Source organism: Blennius ocellaris, assembly GCF_963422515.1.
Source record: "Blennius ocellaris genome assembly, chromosome: 4".
Taxonomy (NCBI): Eukaryota; Metazoa; Chordata; class Actinopteri; order Blenniiformes; family Blenniidae; genus Blennius; species Blennius ocellaris.
In genome coordinates, this window is record NC_137653.1 from 20867733 (window position 1) to 20887732 (window position 20000).

Here is a 20000-nt window from a genome sequence, read left to right on the forward strand (position 1 = left end):
GCTGTCCCGCCTCATGTGTGTGTGTGTATGTGTGTGTGTTAGGGTGAGGGATTCTAACCTCATCTCGTGCCCTCTTCCTCCTGTTCTCCTCACTCTTCTCCCTCTTTGCCCTCCTGTCTCCTCTCAGGATGAAACCGTGGGGGAGGTCAGTTTGGCCTTGGCAGGTGGCCTTCCTCGTTGCCTTGGTGATGCTCTGCCTTGACCCGGCGTCTGCTGGCAACCGTAGCCATCGGGGACCAACAGGTACACGGGGTCTTGCTCCGAACTCCCCTCCCAGCATCACGAGAGGTTAATTACACTGTCACTTCAGAGGGGGAACACATGTTCTCTGGGCTTGTCGCTGACTGGAGCCGTCCACATCCTGGATGAAGGGAGGAGGGAGGAGGAAGAGCAGGTGGGGGGGGGGGGGGGGCAATTTGCTCCATTCCTCAATATGACAGAATGTAATGCAGACAGGACCTCGTTTTGGGCTTGGATGCAAACACACCTTTGTTTGAGCGATCCAGCCCATGCCGATACAAATGGCACTTAAGCTGTCAAGAGCTGTCAACATAAATAGATCAGTGTGGCTGAGATCTGATCTTTCCAGCGTGCACACATCCTCATGCCATTGTTCTCAAGCCGCCTGACTCTTAGTGCTTTAGTGTTGCTATAAAATTGGGTATATGTGTCATGCTCATGACTCTTAATCCTCAATCTCATTATTCTAGACATTAATATTCATAGCTCAATCAGATCAACCCTCTACTTCCTCCCCATGAAGAAACCCGAGCAAGCATTTATTGAATCCAGGCCTCCGAGCCAAATGTTTTCTCCATCTTTAATTTCCATAAGGTCGCCTCAAAAATAAATGAGCACCACAGCCCTGTTAATATTTCATTGTTTGCTGACTAAAGGGACAGATGTGCTGAGTCACCGCATCTTACACCATGACTTGTTGTCTTCTGCCTCCCATGTCACTTGCTCCTGGCACTTAATCATGACAATATCCCTAATTATCTTCAGTTTCTTCACTCACGCCGCTCATGTTTTGCAAAGTGACCTTTATGTGCTGCAGAAATGCTGCCAGCATCCAGCCTGTTCAGTGTGAAACTGTATTAGTCTCCTTTTGACAGAGAGGAGGCAGCATGCTTACAGCAGGGACACTACTAATTGCGGGCCCGGTGTATTGTGAAGGTCAGCACGGGTGCCTGTTCCCTTCTTCTTCTGAAACAAGATGTCTTGCTCCCGAACTGACTGCTGCTTTTTATTTGAGGGTTTTCACTAATTGGTGAAAGTTTAGGAGTTATCGGCTGTGAATACCAACAAGACACATGCACACACTTGGCTGAGAAATAATTAGGCGTGTGTCATGTCAGCTATATACGATCGCAGTCGTTTCTTCTAAGTACTTCTGCTGCTGTTTTACTGAGAGTAAAAACTTTTGTCTGATGTGCGTGCTGGTGATATACCTTTTTTAGCCACTTGGTGGCTCTAGAGGTCAAAAAATACTCCTCTGACAGCCAGCGCAATTCTTTTTTTTTTCCCTTTTCTTTCTTTATCTCATTTGCTCGGTGTCATTCTTAGTGGCAATCTGTGAATCTGCTCAAACACACCCCAAGAAACAAATCTGTAATGGGATCGGATGGAATGATTCCAATTAAACTATGCAGACAGGTTTTGATTGACAGCTTGGGGAAAAGCCACAACTCCCCTGGGAATAAATTCTTCCTCATTCCAGAGTTTCTGTTTCCACTGCGCAGGAGCTGCGTCTGAAAACCAGTTTGAGGGAATTTATGTTGCTTTTTATCTGATCTACATGCAAAATTTGTTGCCCCGGTGCATACAAATCCCTGTGGGCTTTGACTCCTTTGGCCCTGACTGCTCACATTAACAGATGTTAATCAGGGAAAATTCACATAATTATTCCAGTACAGGTAGGAGCCATTTCCTCCTTGAACTAATAATTATAATTATTACTATAAGAGAAGAGAAGACTATAAACCTGACTGGGAAACACAAACACAGAGAAACAAACACTTTGACCCACACTCTGACTGTTAACATTTATTTTCTCATTCTGGGTGTTTTTTTTGTTGTTTTTTTTATATATATATTATACTGCATGAAGCAATTTGTAAGAAATGTATGGAACAAATTGCAATCCAGCGTTCAAATAGTAGGCAGAAAGTGTGCCAATGGTAAGTTTTTTTGAAACATCTGACCGTCCCATTGGTGGAATCATTGACTTTGTGCTTTGATCACTGTTTCCCTTCAATACATCCCTGTATTGTGAGAATGGAATATCTGGAGATACACTTCTTTCACTTTTCTTGTTTAATTCTTTGAAATTAATATCCAATTCAGACTTCTGGTAGTAGTTATGCTACCCTGTTTCACCTCTCACAGAATAAGATGCCAGTGCCCCCATGACGGTAAAAAAAGTTTTTTTTAATGAATTTATTCACATCTGCTTGTTGTTGTCTGTGGAAGGAAGCACACATAATTTAAAAGCAATCTTGCTGTGGACAAAACGCGCACTGCTTCATTTATATCTATTTGAGCATACACACAACAGTTTATAAATGCCCTCTAAGACTGCTTGTAATTATTCTCCTTCAAAAGTAGCAGCAGCAGCAGCAGCAGCAGCAGCAGCAGCAGCAGCAGCAGCAGCAGCAGCAGTAGTAGTAGCAGCAGCAGCAGCAGCAGCAGCAAAGTCAAATGAGCATCAGTAAGGTCTGAGTGGGGATAGATTTGTTTCCTGGCTGTACCAGTGACCTGTTGGGATCATTAGTATATATATGGTGGAGGCTCGATGTGGGCCTGTAAAATACTGATAATGTCTGGAGAATTGATGAGCCGTGCTGGGCTGGGCTGGGCTGGGCTGGGCTGGGCTGGGCTGAGCTGGGCTGGGCTGAGCTGGGCTGAGCTGGGCTGGGCTGGGCTGGGCTGGGCTGAGCTGGGCTGAGCTGGGCTGGGGCAGTGTGAGAAAGGAGCAGAATGAAGTAAAGGGTGGGGTTATTTAATAATTCTCAATAGCATGTTGGGAGTGGAGTAGTGACTTTTGTGGTATAGAATGGCATACGTGCAAACATTTGATCTTGTTCTCATACGACAAATGGCGTCCTGAAACCTTCCCGTGCATTCCCACAGAGATGTTCGGCACATCACCTCTGCATCGACTTTGCCACCCCTGACAAATTTGCTCGATACCCACTCTTTCATAGCCACGGACATGCTTGTCAGGTATTGACAAGGGGAAAGACACAGCTTTTTTGATAAATTGTACGGTGCTCCTCCTTGCCCGTGTCTGTCAGAATACATCAATCGCCTGGCTAACCCATCAGTTCAAGGTAGCTTGGTTTGTTGGCTGCCCAGCTCCTGCTGCCACTCTCCACCACCCCACCCCACCCCCACCTCCCACCTCAACCTCCCTTTTGCCTGCCTGCCTGCAGGAATAAAGGCATTTAGCCATGCTTGAGAAGTCTTTTCATCTCAGCTTGTGCTGGGCTCTATTACACTCAGATGACCATAACAGAATGGTTTAAAGGCAACATTGAGACATTAGATACACTGTTATTATGTGTATATAGCTGGAAGCGGACCCGCTCAACACGCGACTCCAAAGCAGGCGAGGGGTGAGCTGCGCTCTCAACAGGGGCTGATAGGGAAGGCACAAGTGGTGAGGGCTCACAGCCCTCCCTCCTCTGATGTCCGGGATTTGTTTTGTACTATTTCAAACCATACCTTTTGGTTTAGGATCAGCGTTACTGGTACTTCTCCTGATACTCTGATCCTATCAGGGAGAAAAAACATTAACATGCATTTAACTCTAAATATAGTAAATGTAACAAAAGCTGCAGATTCAGGGCAGAAATCATCAACTTCATGTCTTTGTTGTTCAAATAATAAACAATAATAATAATAATCTTTAGATGTATCCCTCTATAGATAACTAGCTTGTCATTAAGTTGTTAAACATTTTTTTTTTGCCATTTTAATTATATTTGTTTATTAATTCCACTTTTGTGCACAAGGTTGTAGCAGTGACTATTGATACTTATCGACTCTCTCGATCTTTCTTGTGTCAGAATCTGCTGCGTCTTCTTTTCTTGGACTGAGAAGAAAAATGGTAGTGACTCAAAGCACCATCTTGTGATACAACATGGTATTACAACACTGATTGGGCTAGTCGCCAATGAGCTTGTTAAGTATGTAGATTTTTCTGCAATATTGAGAATACTATTTTTAGGTCCTTACTCAATGTGTTTCAATTGAAACATTTACATGATACAACAACCTAAAATGCTAGATCAACATGAAAATAACTACAGTATGATTGTATTCCTATTCATTGTACGGTGGTCATATTCATCTGATGCGAGGCAGTTTAAATATAACAATGGATTTTTCTCTCAAGACCACTCTTTTTCCTGTGCAAAAACCCACGCTGTATCTTATTTTCATGTACATAATATTTACTAAAATACATAAAACTTAATATATGCCAAATAACTTCTATCATATGTGTCACATAAAGGGATTTACCCCAATCTAGGCATTTCTTCCTGAACCTAACAATGTAGCTTTGATGCTAAACCGAACTGAGGAGACTTTATAAAGTTTACCCACATGTGAGTATTTATCTTTAACACTGGTCCTCTCTGACCTGTTAACGCTGCAGAGGGTGCCAGACGAGTGCTTGTTTTGGGAGTGCAAATCCATCTACTGTGTTGTCTGGGTATGAGGATGTCTTGGACAAAAGCTGTTATCACCTCCGATATATGTGTTTCTGTTCAGAAATGGGAACGACTCCTTCATGCTCATCGGCTCATAAAATCATGTACTTATTGATTTTTTAATTTTTCTCAAATCAGTTTAATACATTGACCTTTTGCATCCACTTTTTTTTGCTGTTGAAATTGCTAACAAAAGATGTCTGTGTATTGAGGGGAAATGTCAGCTGTCCATTATTGAAGTCATAAATCCAACAATACAATCAGAACAATGGTATGAATGATTAATGCAGCAAAGACTTCAATTATCGTTCACAGTGTGTGGATTTACATTTTACACTCATTTCTGAGTCATCACAGAGGAATTTTTCCAACTTTATTTTGGATTGACAGTCACTTCAACTTTATTTCACTGTTTATATCAACAAGAATTGGCTTGCTTTTACTTGCCAGGTGAAATGAGAAATTAACCTGATGTGTTGACAGCTTATGGCGGATATAATTTCCACATTATTTTTCCTCCAGCTACTTCCAAAGCAACAAACTGTCGTTGGTGATGGGGGTGTGTGTGTTCTGCATGCTGTGTGTTGTGCTCCTCCGTGATGAAGGACAGATTGGCAACATCTGAAACGCGCTGAAGTTGTTTTGAGTGTCCTTTTGAACTGGCCATGAAAGGAAGCATTTTAAAGCATTTGCTTGAAGAGCACCTTGGACTCTTTTCTATTTCATTAAGCTGCATCTGTAACATGGCAGGAACACCCAGCGGAGGCTCTCCATCCTCTCGTCTTTAAATAACAGACTTCCCCTTCACAGAAGCATGTGGGCTGTGCTCATACTTTACATCAACCTGAGTTTACCTCATTTGCATCATATATAGCCACTTTGTTAGGATTTTAATTAGGGTGTGAACACACATGCAAAAAAAGGTGTATAAATAAAGTTCAGGTGTTTTTATCATGCTCAGCCTCAAAGCTTTTACAGTTTTAGAATACAAACAGCCTTTGCTCAGGCCCCATATACAGGCAATAAAGAGAAGAGACCAGTGCACCTCTTGACCTCATTATGCCAACGGAGGGCGGGCTGCTCTTTGTTCTCTCTGCCGCCTGTGACACCACTTTTCCTTCTCTTGGTCGACTCTTTGCATCGCTTCCTTTCTCACTAACAAGCTTCCTATTTTCAAGATAGAACCAACAGATTGCACAGTCTTACAGCTCTGCAATAGCAAGTGGAATTCATTTTCAGTATGGAGTGATTACAATGAAAGATTAAACAAGGAGGCTGGATTGTGCTTGAAGTAGACTTTCATTTTTTTTTTTTTAGATTGTGAGCATTGCTGTTGTTAATTATAGTCCCGCTTCCAATGAGTTCTGCTCAGTTTTATTCTGTTCTTGACTTTTGTCAGCTGATAGAGGCCCTATGTGTGTGTGTGTGTGTGTGTGTGTGTGTGTGTGTGTGTGTGTGTGTGTGTGTGGGGGGGGGGGGGGGGGGGGGGGGGGGGGGTTAATCCAGCAGCTGCTCCAGCCTCAGGAGAGCCCCAGACAGAGGAGTGAGGGAAATGAAAGTGGAGGGATGATAGCGGAGGGGCGCCCTCAGAGAGCCAGGGATCATTGATGGGGCTCTCTGGAGGAGAGAACAAACAAACTTTAAATCAGAAAGGATGAGAGGGGCCATGGCCTGCAGAAATGGAACCCACTTCTGAGTATGTGTGTGTATGTGTGTGTGTTTGCAGACACACACTTTTGTTTTTGTCCGCCCTGCACATTCAGCCCAGCATGAAAAGTTTGGGAGTCTGGGTAAAAATCAGGCACATAAATGAAATCTGGGCTCATCGTACAGTATAACCCAGGTTTTTCCAAGGCTGTAAAGAGGCTTATAGGTGGTAATGTCGCCAGCAGGGTTTACTGAGCTCAAGGAAACGGTGCCAAAGACTCTCAAGAGTCCACAACAAGCTTTGAGAGGGAAGATAAGGCAGCTGGAATCCATTCAGAAGCCATAAGCAAAGATTAGATTCACTAAACATTGTACCCAGCAGTGGTGGTCGGCACATTCTTCCTTTGGTGGGCGCAATGACCTCTCTTCTAAGGGACCCGTGGATTTAATGTTCTGAGTAAAATGCAACATTAACACACAACATAAGCCTATTTTCACATTATGATCACAGCACTGTCATTTGCTACATACATTACTGTCCTTTTAGAGTTCTCTCATGAGACAAAGCCATGTGGAGACTGCTGATATGTTTGTTTAGGTACTATTTCCATGGAACATGCACACACACACACACACACACACACACACACACACACACACACACACACACACACACACACACACACACACACACACACACACACACACACACACACACACACACACACACACACACAGGCACACAGACACGCACGCATGCACACTTCTATGCCTCGTAGAGGCAATACATTGGATGATGTCTGTCTCCTGCAGACTTACTCTTAACTCAGTTGTTACTATCATTCTACTTGACAAAGCCAAACCTTTAACCTCACGCAAACCAAAGCCTGACCATAGCACATGTCTCCACCTAAACATTGACTTTTGTGGGAACAAAAATGGAGCAGTTGAGTCACCATAAGTTACAGTAGTGTGCACTGAGGTTAGGTTCCCACCAGCATAGAAGAACAAATCGATACAGAGCTGCACGCAGAAATGCACAAACCTATGTCGGCACAAATGCACGCATATGGTATCACAGGACCAAAAGCTCAGGGTGAGCATTTACTCTGGGTTTAGTGCGCCCTTCTGCCCCTTTATTGTCAGCCATGAATTTTGTTTAACCTGATCAAGGTTTCCTGAGATAGGTTAGATAATCAGGACGAGATGTTGTTTGCATGTTGAAGATGTCAGGTATAACAGCAATTATCATTACTTCAGTCGGGACTGTCAATGGCGCATATGAAACAAGCAACAACTTAAAGGCATTTTAACTCTTATATACATGCATGTGCACAAAAACATGAAGACGTGACCATGATGAGATACAGGCCTGACAGTGATGCACTCTGGCCAGACCTCATGGTAGGAGTGCATCCTGCTAATGTGTTACTCCCTCATAAAATGTGCTGAGCTGACATCAAATGTTTTTTGTTCTTCAGAAAAGACTAAAGACATTAAATATTTTTTTCAACATTGTCTCCACTCATTTTTCTTTTCTCCGACACACAGTGACAACAACAGAGCCGCCTCTGTGACAAAGTTAATGAGGGTACTGGGCTGAGAATAAAAGCAAAGTATCACTAAAGAGTGTTTACTTATGAATCAAAGACTGCGAGACTGGAATGAAATGAGGAGTTTAAACAAAACTAAATTATTCAGCAGATTTGTTTAATCCTTAGAGAGGCTGGCGCAGATTTGATTGTTATTTACAGCCCAAGCGTATTTGAATTTAAACTTGATTATTTGCAACAACAAGCTGACAAAACACTAATAAAACATCCTTTAAAGTCTGTGAATGTCTTCCATATAATCCTCTCCTTTCTCTTTCTCCACAGTGTCATACCAGGTGAAGCAGGGGACATGCGAGGTGGTGGCTGTGCATCGCTGCTGCAATAAGAATAAGATTGAAGAGCGTTCTCAAACAGTCAAATGTTCCTGTTTCCCGGGGCAGGTGGCCGGCACCACCAGGACCAGACCCTCCTGTGTGGAAGGTAACATAAAAAAGCTATAAGTGAATGTATAGATATCTCAATTTGTCATGTGTATGTTAATGCACTGTCTCTGTGTGTCTGATTGTCAAGCAAGCACGTAAAAGTCAGACTTAAATTGAACAGATTGTGCACAAGTGCACAAGCTTTAACAAATGACTGAATGTGAGTGTGTGTACCAGACTATACTGTAGTTCTTGTGAACCAGTCAACTTTAAAAGTAACCGCTATACATGTTTAGCTCTAATAGCATGAAATAAATCTATAGAAACACACACAAAAATAGGGAAAAAATAAAATAAAAAGTTAAAAATGTGAAAAAAACACAAAAGACATTACTATAAATGATCCAATGATATCACAAAAGCATAGTAAAGACAATTTTATTTGTTTTTTTTTACTTTTGTTCAATGTCTGTCCTACAATGCGACTATTTGACATGTGAGGACATGCTGAGGACCTCTGATGATGCTCAGATTGTGTCAGATGAATGTTATGCATTCCTTATTGAAGCAATTATTGAAGTGTTACAGTTAAAGTGGTACATCATATCAGATCCATTGTATTTTTTTTTTACACTTTGGGACTCAATTTCAAAGATTTAAAATGTATAAACTAATCATACTCCATTAATCACCTTGGGGAAATTGTCGTTTCATTTTTTGCGAGCAATTTGCCTCAATATGGCCGAGCAGGGCAAAGGTCTTGTTTAGGCAACAAGAGTGAAGTTGGCTGGAGATAGAGAATTGAACCTGTAACCTTCCGATTGTGAGAAGACAGCCACTTGTGGCCCAGTCCTTTGACATAAAGGAAGATTATAAATGTTTTATAGTTTATTTAAAGAAGAGTTTAGACGGCCATTGACTTCTTTTTAAGATACAGTAATGTTGTGATGTTGTGATGTTCGAAGGATGCTTGATTTCTGTATATAAACACATAATCTGGTAAAAACACAAAATAGAAGTGACACATTTCACATTTGACAGCTTGAGATGCTGGAGAAGCTGTATTTGGATTTTTATGGCTTCAGCTTAAAAAAAAAGCCATCTGAATACAGGATGAGGCGTCAGGCTTTTGGTACAGTTTTACAGGCAGAGAAACGGAAGGTGTTTGGTTTTAAAATACTATAATAATCATTTTGTACAGATCAGGTGATAAATTAACAATACGACCTTTGACTCGAGATGAAAATTGGATATACATTGTCTTCAGTATCCACAGAGTCAGATTTCCACGCTGTCTATTCTGCATGAGCATAAATCATTTAAGCTTTGTGACATCTACAGTCAGTAGAGTGTCCACCTTCAGTGTTGTATGGTTTTCCTCCATTTCTACCAGACCTGTTTGGAAACCTTGAGAATGCCACTTGAATCCTAAATGAGGATTTTGCAGGTTTGGGCAGTGCTGGGCTGCGCCACATGTTCTTTGTAATAATTGACGCACCGCTGAATCTGACAGGGTCACGGGGGCTAAAAATGTTTTTAATCATCTTGCATCATTAAAGCCGCCACATGAAACTTCTCACCTAAAACAAATCATTACCAGATTCATTTTGAAATATTAGCAACATAAATAAATGTTCAGTTGCATGAAAGATTAATAGGTTGTGCTTTATTTTAAACTGCTGCCGGGTTGGATCGCGTGTGAAAATTACTTTTTTTTTTTTTATGGCACGCTGCTGCTTTATTGAAGACGCTTTTTCTTGTTCCAACACAAACAGAGCTGCACCTGCGGTTTTTAAAAGTGCTTGAAATGATTAAAAGTTGACAGAGAAAGAAAGCATCTATCCTGCCCTGGTTGGTGAAGTCACATATTAAGGAAACACGAGTGTGGAGGCAAAGAAAAATCCCAAACTGTGCCGCTTTGTTTTGCTTACTCTCATAAATAATTGGAATTAAACTGAAAAAAAAAAAAACATTGTACAGCCACACGCACATGCAAGCCCTGAAGTACCTTTCAAAATATTTCCACGGAGTAAAATGTGGAGCTGCATATCTCTGCTCGACCAACAGTCTGTGGTTCATCATGTTCCAAGGAGATTGTGTAACATTAAAGGTGAAAGCCACTAATGCAGATAATTGAAGCCCAGTCTCCAGTGTCTCCTCGGCTTTCTTATTCCCTCACGTCATATGAAAGAAGAGGCAAATATATGACATCCGACTGGAAATCCAAACCACAATTTAAAAGGACTGATAGTATTTGGGACGGAGTTCCATATTTTTATATAGTCGGCCCACTTGAGTATACGACAGATGGTGATAGAGGAAGTATTTTCTTCTGATGTTTTTATTGGGCCCAGGCGTAACACTTGGGTGATTAGCAAGTGAGGAAGCTTTAAGGGTGTGGATGAGGGTGAAATCGCACCATCAAATCATTATGTTTCTCTTTATTCAGAGTGGGCAATTAAAAGGCACAAGTAAAAAGTTCATGAATAAACATACATCCATCTTCTCTACACAGTTTATCCAGCTCATGGTCTTGGGGTGCTGGAGCTGAACACAGCAGGTTACACCTGGACTGGTCCCTAATCAATTGTAGAGCAAACACACCTGCTCAATTGAATTGTGGGGAACTGTTAAAAAAGTTAGCAGTGACCACTGAGAGCAGCGTAGGTCTTCTCACTGTGACTGGAGAGTTAGGGGGCGACTGTGGCTCAGTTGGGAGTCTTCTAATCCCATTTCACAACCATGTGTTCAACCAGGGGTGTCTGGTCACCCATAAAGTGAAGCCGGCTGGCAAGAAGCGCCAATCTGGCCCGCCAAACCTCCAAACAAATTAAAAAGTTTTAAAACAAAAAATAAAAAAATAAATACATATAATGCAGAGAAAATGTGAACTTCACACTGACAGGCCCAGCCTGTATTTGATCCCTTGACCTTCTATTTCTGAGGCAAGAGCACACTCCACCACACCAACGCTTTTGCTGGCATCGGGGAGAGTTGCAAATGATGGGTGGTTGTTGATGAGTATATACTTTACTGCTATTTAACATACAGTGTGTTCTCCTTAAAAAAAAAAAATTCTAGTCACTATTGGGGCTGTTCAAGCTGTAAAATGAGTCCTACTAGTCAAGTCGGTTTACAATTAACCACCTGCACGTACAAACATAATTTTTCAAATGAACCTCCATCTGATTCTGCCCATACATGCCCGGTGTATATTTATACCGTGTTGTGTAAGTGTGGTTCGAGTTATGATAGACAAGCTGCCGCTCGTTTTGTGAGACCTTTGTTCCACCCGCTTGTCCGCTCAGAGAGCTCCCGCCCAGCAAGAAACAAGCAGTGTCACTGACCCCTATCATCGACAGGCACTCCGCAGAGATCAGACACACAACAAAACACACGCGCACGCGCACACACGCACACACGCACACAGTGCATTAGCCCCCCACCACAGGAAAACACGTGTTACGTGAGTAGAGCCCCTGGGTTCTTCATATCGTCCCAGTCAGTCGGGGTTATAGAAGCTGGTTCCACACTCACTCTCGAATGACTAATAAATATACACAAACACAAACTGTGATGTGAGATGTCTGGACAGACAGAACAATGTTTCTTTCTTTTGTTTGTTTGTTTTTTTTGGTTACTTTTTTATCACTTTTGGAACTCGACCAGTTTTTTTTCTTTATCATCAGTGTAAATAGAGTATCAGACCATTGTCATCCTACAATGGAGTAAATTAATGAATCAAGAGAGGGCAAAACAAGACAAAAGACACCTTGCTCGCCCCGCCGGGCTGTTTGTTGACTTCTGTTGTCAGACCATGGAGCCATCTAGCAGGAACTAATTAAACTCACTTAGCTGTGTAAATAAAAGTATTTAATTAAACTGCTGGCCATTTTGGACATCCAACAACCACACTGTGTTTGTAAGGACTGCTAATTGTTGACATCATTGCGACTGACCCTTGTTTCCTGTGATTGACCAAATTGCTTGAATATATACAGTATCTTTTTATTTACATAGTGTGTACATATAATAAAGGTAACAACATTTTGAAATAGATTCTATTGTTTCAAATCTCTAATATGCAAAAACGTATCATACATGAAAAAGTGTCAATGGTGAGGTTAACTCGGTAGAATAAGAGTGTTTACATAAATTATCCCTTCACGAAGGTAGTATGGGGCAGGCTTTATAGAGATTATCAGAGCTGTTTCCATTTCACAAATTTATTGGTGTAATTTGTAGTGCGTGCATTATATTGAGAAACATATTTTAGCCACATCATTAACATGCATGAGCAGAGCTCTGGCAAAGGATCATGCTTGTGAAGTTGCACTTTAACATGTATTGATATGTGGGGATGAAAATGTTATCCAAATATAGATTAATTTACCTCATCTAATCTGAAATATTGAACCTTTTTTTTAACATGACAGAAAGTAAATAAACAAGGACGTTAAATCATTCGAAAAAGGTAAATGTAATTTACTTATATAGCTCATATTTTAAATGTTTCTGAAGCTTCATTGTGATTTACGTTGTTAGTCACACACACAGATTTAGAGCACAGATATAGAATTTAGAATTTACTTCCTTTGCGACTATAACTCTGCTAATACTTTGGATCCCCAGTAAAACTTCCACACTGTCAAAAAATGGAACATGTACTTCTTATAATATAACACCCAGACTGTTGATATGAAATCTAGGAAAAAAATGGCAGAGCAATTAAGCTTTGTAGCAATTAAGCTTTGTAGCCAATTCATTGCAGTTTTCCCCACGACTTATGTAATGTGAGCACAGTATTAACAGCCCAAACTGATATTAACAAACTGCCAGGTATTATTATTATTATTATTATTATTATTATTATTATTATTATTATTATTATTATTATTATTATTATTATTATTATTACAATAATGCAGCTGTGAAATAAGTATACAAGTATTTGGGTGAAAAGAGGGTTCAACAAGTTTTTTATACGAGCTGTCAGGCTTCAGTTCCTCCGTTGCTGTTCCTGCATGTGACCAGTAGACGGTGCTTTTTCCATTGCAATCACTGAGTCACGGTGCACTAGGGTTCATTTCAGCACTATTTTCCTCCAATAAAACAGTAGATTTGTTTTTTAACCTCTCTGATGAGTTCCTAGATGGAAACTATTCCTTGATAATGATAGAATCAAGCAACCATAGCAAAGATGATTGGCTCTGTAATGAAAGTCAGGATAAATAAGGAATCATTTGAAACTTTGTGAAGCCCTTCCGAATAGGTATTGCCCTGATGCATTGATTCTGTTTGTTCACATGAAAATACTTTGTATAGTTTGCTGAAAGGAAGAAGTGACGTTGATAAGAGCCTAATCGACTGCCTTTGCGTCCTATATTTATGTTCAGTGATATTCCTTTCTTTTTTTCTTCTCATGATCATAATCTTTTCTTTTTGTCTCTTACGTAACTCACAAAATACCTCATGGACAACAATTGCCCTGTGGCACTCCTCATGAAGCTTGCTAATTTCCTATTCAAATCTCACCTTGGAGTCTCACCACTTCTCACTCCCAAATCTGGTGCTCAGCTGCACTTACCTCATGAGTCATGTTTGACCTCCGAGTCCACAGCTACATAAACACCTTACTTCATCCAGCACGCAAGCACGCACGCACGCACGCACGCACGCACTGCTCTCACCTTTTATTCTTGAATACTGAGACAAACCCCCTCTCAGTGGATAGCTTTTGTAGAAATGCCATAGTGTAAATGGAGTTACATTATTGATGCTTGCTGAAAGAGGAGTAAATGGTTAGAGGTCCCATTACCGTCCGCTGCACAGCAGGCACACATTTTCAAGTGAGCCCCATTCAGAACAGTAATCTTGAAAGAGATTTTTCTTCCGTGTGCCTACACCTTATATTAGAATTGATAATGATGCTGGGATGAGGAAGAGGAATTTGTGCTGTGGGCATGAAGGTGTTTTGGACACGACTATATAAGTGTGTGTGTGTGTGTGTGTGTGTGTGTGTGTGTGTGTGTGTGTGTGTGTGTGTGTGTGTGTGTGTGTGTGTGTGTGTGTGTGTGTGTGTGTGTGTGTGTGTGTGTGTGTGTGTGTGTGTGTGTGTGTGCGTGGCAGAGGTGAACTTTATACAGCTCAGGAGTCCAGTCTGATTTTTAAATGATGCGAGAGCAAAATATTCACTGATTCTGAAAAAAAAGCATCCTATTTCAATGTTGTTTTTAATTATTCTATTTAGTATATACTTTTGTTTTACAAGTTTGTGCTGAGCTGGTTAATTTCTGTTTAAGTTCAATTACAGCATGTCAGGGTAAAGTCCTGTGTAGGCTCATGTGTATCTAATGATCTTTTCTTAATACGTATAATAAATCTCAGAATTTAAGGGGGAAAAAAATCTGTTAGGCAATATTGTTCAATCAGAAACTTTGCTAAATCAAAGTAGGATGGAAGCATTAGGAATTAACTTTAACTCACAAATGGTGAGGTGCTCATTATGACTAATGGCCCCTTACAATGGTTCAAATTACCGATGCATTAACTGTGCAGAGCACATTGATATTAGAGCTCATACACCCAGGACATAATGGAATCACATTAGATTTAAATGTGGCATTTTGGTTGAATTCTAACTAGTTAATAGAGACATTTGCATGTTCTCCCTGTGTCTGCTTAGTATTTTTCCTTTACTGATCCTCCTCGACCCTAAATTAGACCATAGAAATGAAGTGGATGGATAGATAGATGGATCAATGTATGCAAGGGTGTGTGGACATTGACTGTAACCATATGAAAAGGGAAAAGTTCTGAATTTTGTTAAATAGTGCAATAGTGTAAAAAGTTTTGCATAAAGTACTAAAAACAAGCTGTATTTATTAGCATTTGTGTGACTTGGATTGTTTTTGGTATCAGAACAAAACAGAGTGGAAATCTGTCCACAGTCATTAAAATGTGTTTGCTGGTGATGAATGAAAGGGAGCACGATGACCTGATAAAAACCTTGGTAGATGAGCGGATTTTATTTTTGTGTGTGATGCGGTGACAGATAAACTGTATTTCACCACCAGGCCAAAACATTTTTTAGTTTAGTGTTTCAGCACAAATGTGCCTGCTGTTGTTTACTATAATGTCTGCCCTGTAATGTCATGCTTTTTGTCATTTTGTCAGTCTGTTCCCGCATATAATAATTTTTCTGACAGTTTTTCCAATTCACTTTCCACTTGTGCTTTCTCGTTGCATACCTGAGTGTCCTGGCATAAATGTGTGAGCTGCTACAACGGATATGCACCGCGTTACTAAATCATGGTGGGAAGAGATAGATGCTCCTTTCCACCTGCCTCCACGCTGCAGGATCACTGAGTGGAACAGTTACAAAGCCTGAGGGTATTCATACCTCTGCGCCCATCCCCAACCTTTTCTGCGTGTCTTTATATACGTGTGTGTCTGTGAGTGTGTGTGTGTGTGTGTGTGTGTGTGTGTGTGTGTGTGTGTGTGTGCGTGTGTGTGTGTGTGTGTGTGTGTAGGTCCATCACATTCCCTTTAAATAGTAATGACCTGGGAGCAAGGGCGTGGAACTGCTTGTGACTGGGTATCACGCCTTGCACTCACCGCACAGCAAGCGCCCGCATGCATGTGCAAATAATCCCCCCGTTGGACACACACACACGCACACACACACACACACACACACACACACACACACACACAAATGCATGAACGGTGCACAACAGAGGCGCACACATACGCAAATGCACAAGCACCTGGGTACACACACACACGGTCGCAAAGTAAAACCCCCCTTGTTCTCCCACTCCCAGTTTGCTGTACTGAGTGAGTTCAGGCAGTTCCTTTGTAAAGTATTAATGGGGAAACACTCCAACATAGACATGCCTGAGTGCACATATTGTATTAGCATGACGTACCTGACATCAAACAGACTCCATAGTACTTTAGACAATGGGAGACGTAGTGATCAGATGGATTTTGGTGTATCAAAGGCTAATTTATTATTCCTTATCATTTGACTTTAGATGAAAGGGTGAGAGGTGAAAGAGCTGTCTTTGAACCTTGCGACTTTCTCATTTTCCTTACATGTAATCCTCTGCCATTGGCGGGGTGGTCAAGCTCGTTGGCTGATCCCACGGCACATTTCCTGTGTCAGTGTGTCCTATGAAGAAATCTCGTTTGCATAAGTTATAATTTTGACCAGAATAAAGAAAGACGGAAATAGTCTATAGGAAACAGTAAAATGATTTCAGTCCGCAGTATATGCTGATGCAAACTGTTAAAGCTAATTATAAGAGTAACAATGTGCCCCTTTATGGGAGATGAAAGCTACACATCCATACCAAAGCAGTAGAAGGTTCAAACTACTGTTTATTGTGTATATGGACTGTGTCAAAAGTTGAAAAAGGAATTTTGCTTGTAGATTCCCTTTTTGTATTGTTTTTTTCTTTTTTTTGGAGGGGGGAAGGGGGGGGCACTTTCAGAAATAAGTAGAAGTCCCAATTTTTAATATTAAAGATGATTCGTATTATAATACACTCTTCAGAAAACTACTGCAGTACATATGCTGTATGGATACGTATTGATACAAACACAACATGGAAATACACAAATACACATATGCAGCTAGTCATACATACACATCCATCCTTTGTCCAACTGATCGTAGTTGGAGAGCTGGAGCCAATCCAGCTAAATATAGGTTTATGGACATGAGGGAAAATCAGAAAACCCACACATGCATTGAGAGAACATACAAACTCCACGCAGAAAGATTCACTTTCCAAACTAGAACCAAGGGTATTCTCACTGCAAGGGCAATGCAGTATGTATTTAATTTTATTTAATTACTGCAATAAGTCCTCATATGTTAGATATGTTAGACATGATCTGAAATATTTAAAACCTTATTTTTCCCTCACTATTTCAACTAATATATCATGAATTCAATCTTAGAATCACTTTATTTTCCTACATCATAAGTGTAAAAATACTGGTCGAAGATTAATCTTTTATTGACATTGTCCTTTTTTAAATACACCTGTATATATACACCATATCACAGTATACTCATACTAACATAACCACACTAACTTATATACAATCAGCTCATATATAATCATAATACATAGCAAGTATCCATGCATGCTTTGGGTCCTCCAATTAGGACAGTAAAGTGATTCAAAATAAACCAATGGATGCCAAAAAGGCCTGAAAAGATGGGGTGCAGCATTCATCTTTATTAAAGCAGCATGTAATATAGCATTACATAGGATAATTGGGCCTTTCTGGAGAAATAACCATATTATTTTTTGTCCATCCTCAGAACCATCAACACATTTCAATTATGTGTGCATAGGAAGCGAATGGGGAAACCTGCAGTTTCAACTTTGTCCACTTGATGTCACAAACATTACAATGACAATGCAAGAACTCATACAGTGAGAAATGATGTGCTGGTGTGGGGATGAACGCTCCTGCAGCAGATGTAGTTGTTCAAGAGTGCAATAAGAGAAAAACTGCAGCCGCAACTGTCAGAATGCTGAGTGACGTTTATCAGGCGCATGCTAGATTGACACGCTGTGATCAGCAGGAGATGAGACAAGGCTGTAGGCGACCTCCCAGCATGAGGCCTCTACAGACCTTATTTAGAGAACCCCAGAGACGAGGCTGGGACCTGGGGAATAGCATAGCCCCAGTCCTTTGTGTTGCCTAATCACCTGCACCTTAAGCAAAGCACCGTCTAGACGTTTGCCCTCAGCTGAAACCGCAGAGAAAGTTTGCAGGAGAACTTAAAAGGGAGCCATTTTGAGAGCAGAATCCATTGTAATGAGCTGAGAGTAACTGTGATGAAATGTATGCCTGAGCTGTAAACCTTTTTAATTAGCATAGGCACCTTTTATGAATATAAATGTAGCCTTATAATGAAATGGATGCAATTAGAGTATGTCGACTGAGAGTTTCTTTATGTGCATCACACATTTTTGTTTCCTGGAAAATGTACGATTTCTTTCCACTTCAAGAAGTCAGTTCATCTTCACATGGAATTTTTGAATGTTTTTTGTGAGAATGTCACAGACGGGTTGCGTAGAAATCAGGCATGCTCAGTGATTAGAAATGGAGCTAATAGTTCTTGTCAAGTTCTTTTTAATCGCGGTTTAAAAGTTGGCCCATGTGACAATGTAACTGTGAGAATGAATAGTGCATATGGCGAGCTTGGCATAACGTGAAGCTCAACTCTGTCCAGAGGCACTGTCATAGGAAAAATATGGCACCAAATGAATGTCACATTCAATATACTGTATGTATATCAAATAAATCATAATCTTTAGCAGATTTCTTTCTTAAATTGGACAATTGTTCAATACATAGGGTGCAAACTTTATTAGGGAATTCTATATAATTACCCTCAATAATTCTTGTACAGTGGTGCTTTCAACTCGTAGAGCCAGGGTGTCACACATTTTAATCCAGGATCCGCATACAACACATTTTCATCTTGATTGGGCCAGACTGGTAAAATAGTGATAATAGTGATAGATAATGACCTATACATTTAAACTATAAAGAGTTTTGTTTTTTTTGTAGTGGCCCAGAGATGGAAATTATATATATTTTTTTGCAAAAATAAACATTAATACAGAAAATTACTACAACCTCAACATAATGCCAATTTTAATGATACCTTCTAGTGTGTGAAAATGTAAAAAAACAAAACAACAACCTCTTATAAAGTTGTTCCATGAAGTTTTTACAAAATGAACAGTGACAGCGTGGCTTTGAGGCGAATTTGAGCCAGGTAGCCAGTTTTCACGCCGATATCTCAGCTCGGGTCTGATATTGTGCGCGGCATGTTTGGTGGGCCGGATTGGAGTTTTGGTCCATGAGCCTTATATTTTACACCCCTGTCATAGAGACCCTGTCTCCAGTTCAAAGCCAGGATTACGGTGTGCATGCTCCCTCTGTATGTGCATGGGTTTTCTCTGGGCACTCAGGTTTGCTACCACAGTCCAAAAATGTACATTTGAGGCCGAAAGGTGACGAAATGATCTGTAGGTGTGAGTATGTGTGGTAATGGTCATGGTATCCTGTCTTCACCCATCCCAGCTGGGATCGGCTCCAGTCACCCTGCGACCCGGAGCTGGATAAGACAGTGACAGAAAATGTTTTAAAATATTTAATTGGTTCTTTGAAGCTTAGTAGGAGATTATGTAAAAGAATAGAAGTGGCTGAACAGTGACAAAAACTGTTAGATAGACCCTCTGAACTACGAGCCCTCATAGTTTTCTGCTTTAGTTTGTGATAAAATATGAGTTGTCACAAGAACAAACTGTGCTCCGCCTATGATCCCTCAAACGCCCTTGGTATTTCATGTCTCTATTGAACAAAGCCAATAAACAATCACAGTGGTGCTGGAGAAAGAAATCAAAGCCTTAGCACACACACTTCTTACAGTCAGGAGTTCATGAATCTGTGGTCCAATCAATGAAACCGGATTTTGTCTCACAAAAAGCAAAGTGGACTTACCAGAGAGTAAAAGAGGATGCATGATCGTCTGGAAAAGATTGTGTTTGAAAACTTTGGGTTTGTATTTGAAGAAAATGTTCATAGGTTGAGAAGGTTTTACTTTTTCCTCCTTTAAATGA

General features: G+C 40.6%; 1 protein-coding gene across 1 annotated transcript in view; it reads left to right on the plus strand.

The window, feature by feature from the left end:
* Positions 1 to 20000, plus strand: part of tafa4b (TAFA chemokine like family member 4b) — a gene marked incomplete at both ends in the record, with an annotated part of 36689 nt that overhangs the window by 918 nt on the left and 15771 nt on the right. The window contains 2 exon segments of the mRNA XM_080494410.1: positions 128 to 243; positions 8243 to 8398. Coding sequence (XP_080350536.1) covers positions 128 to 243; positions 8243 to 8398 — 272 coding nt within the window.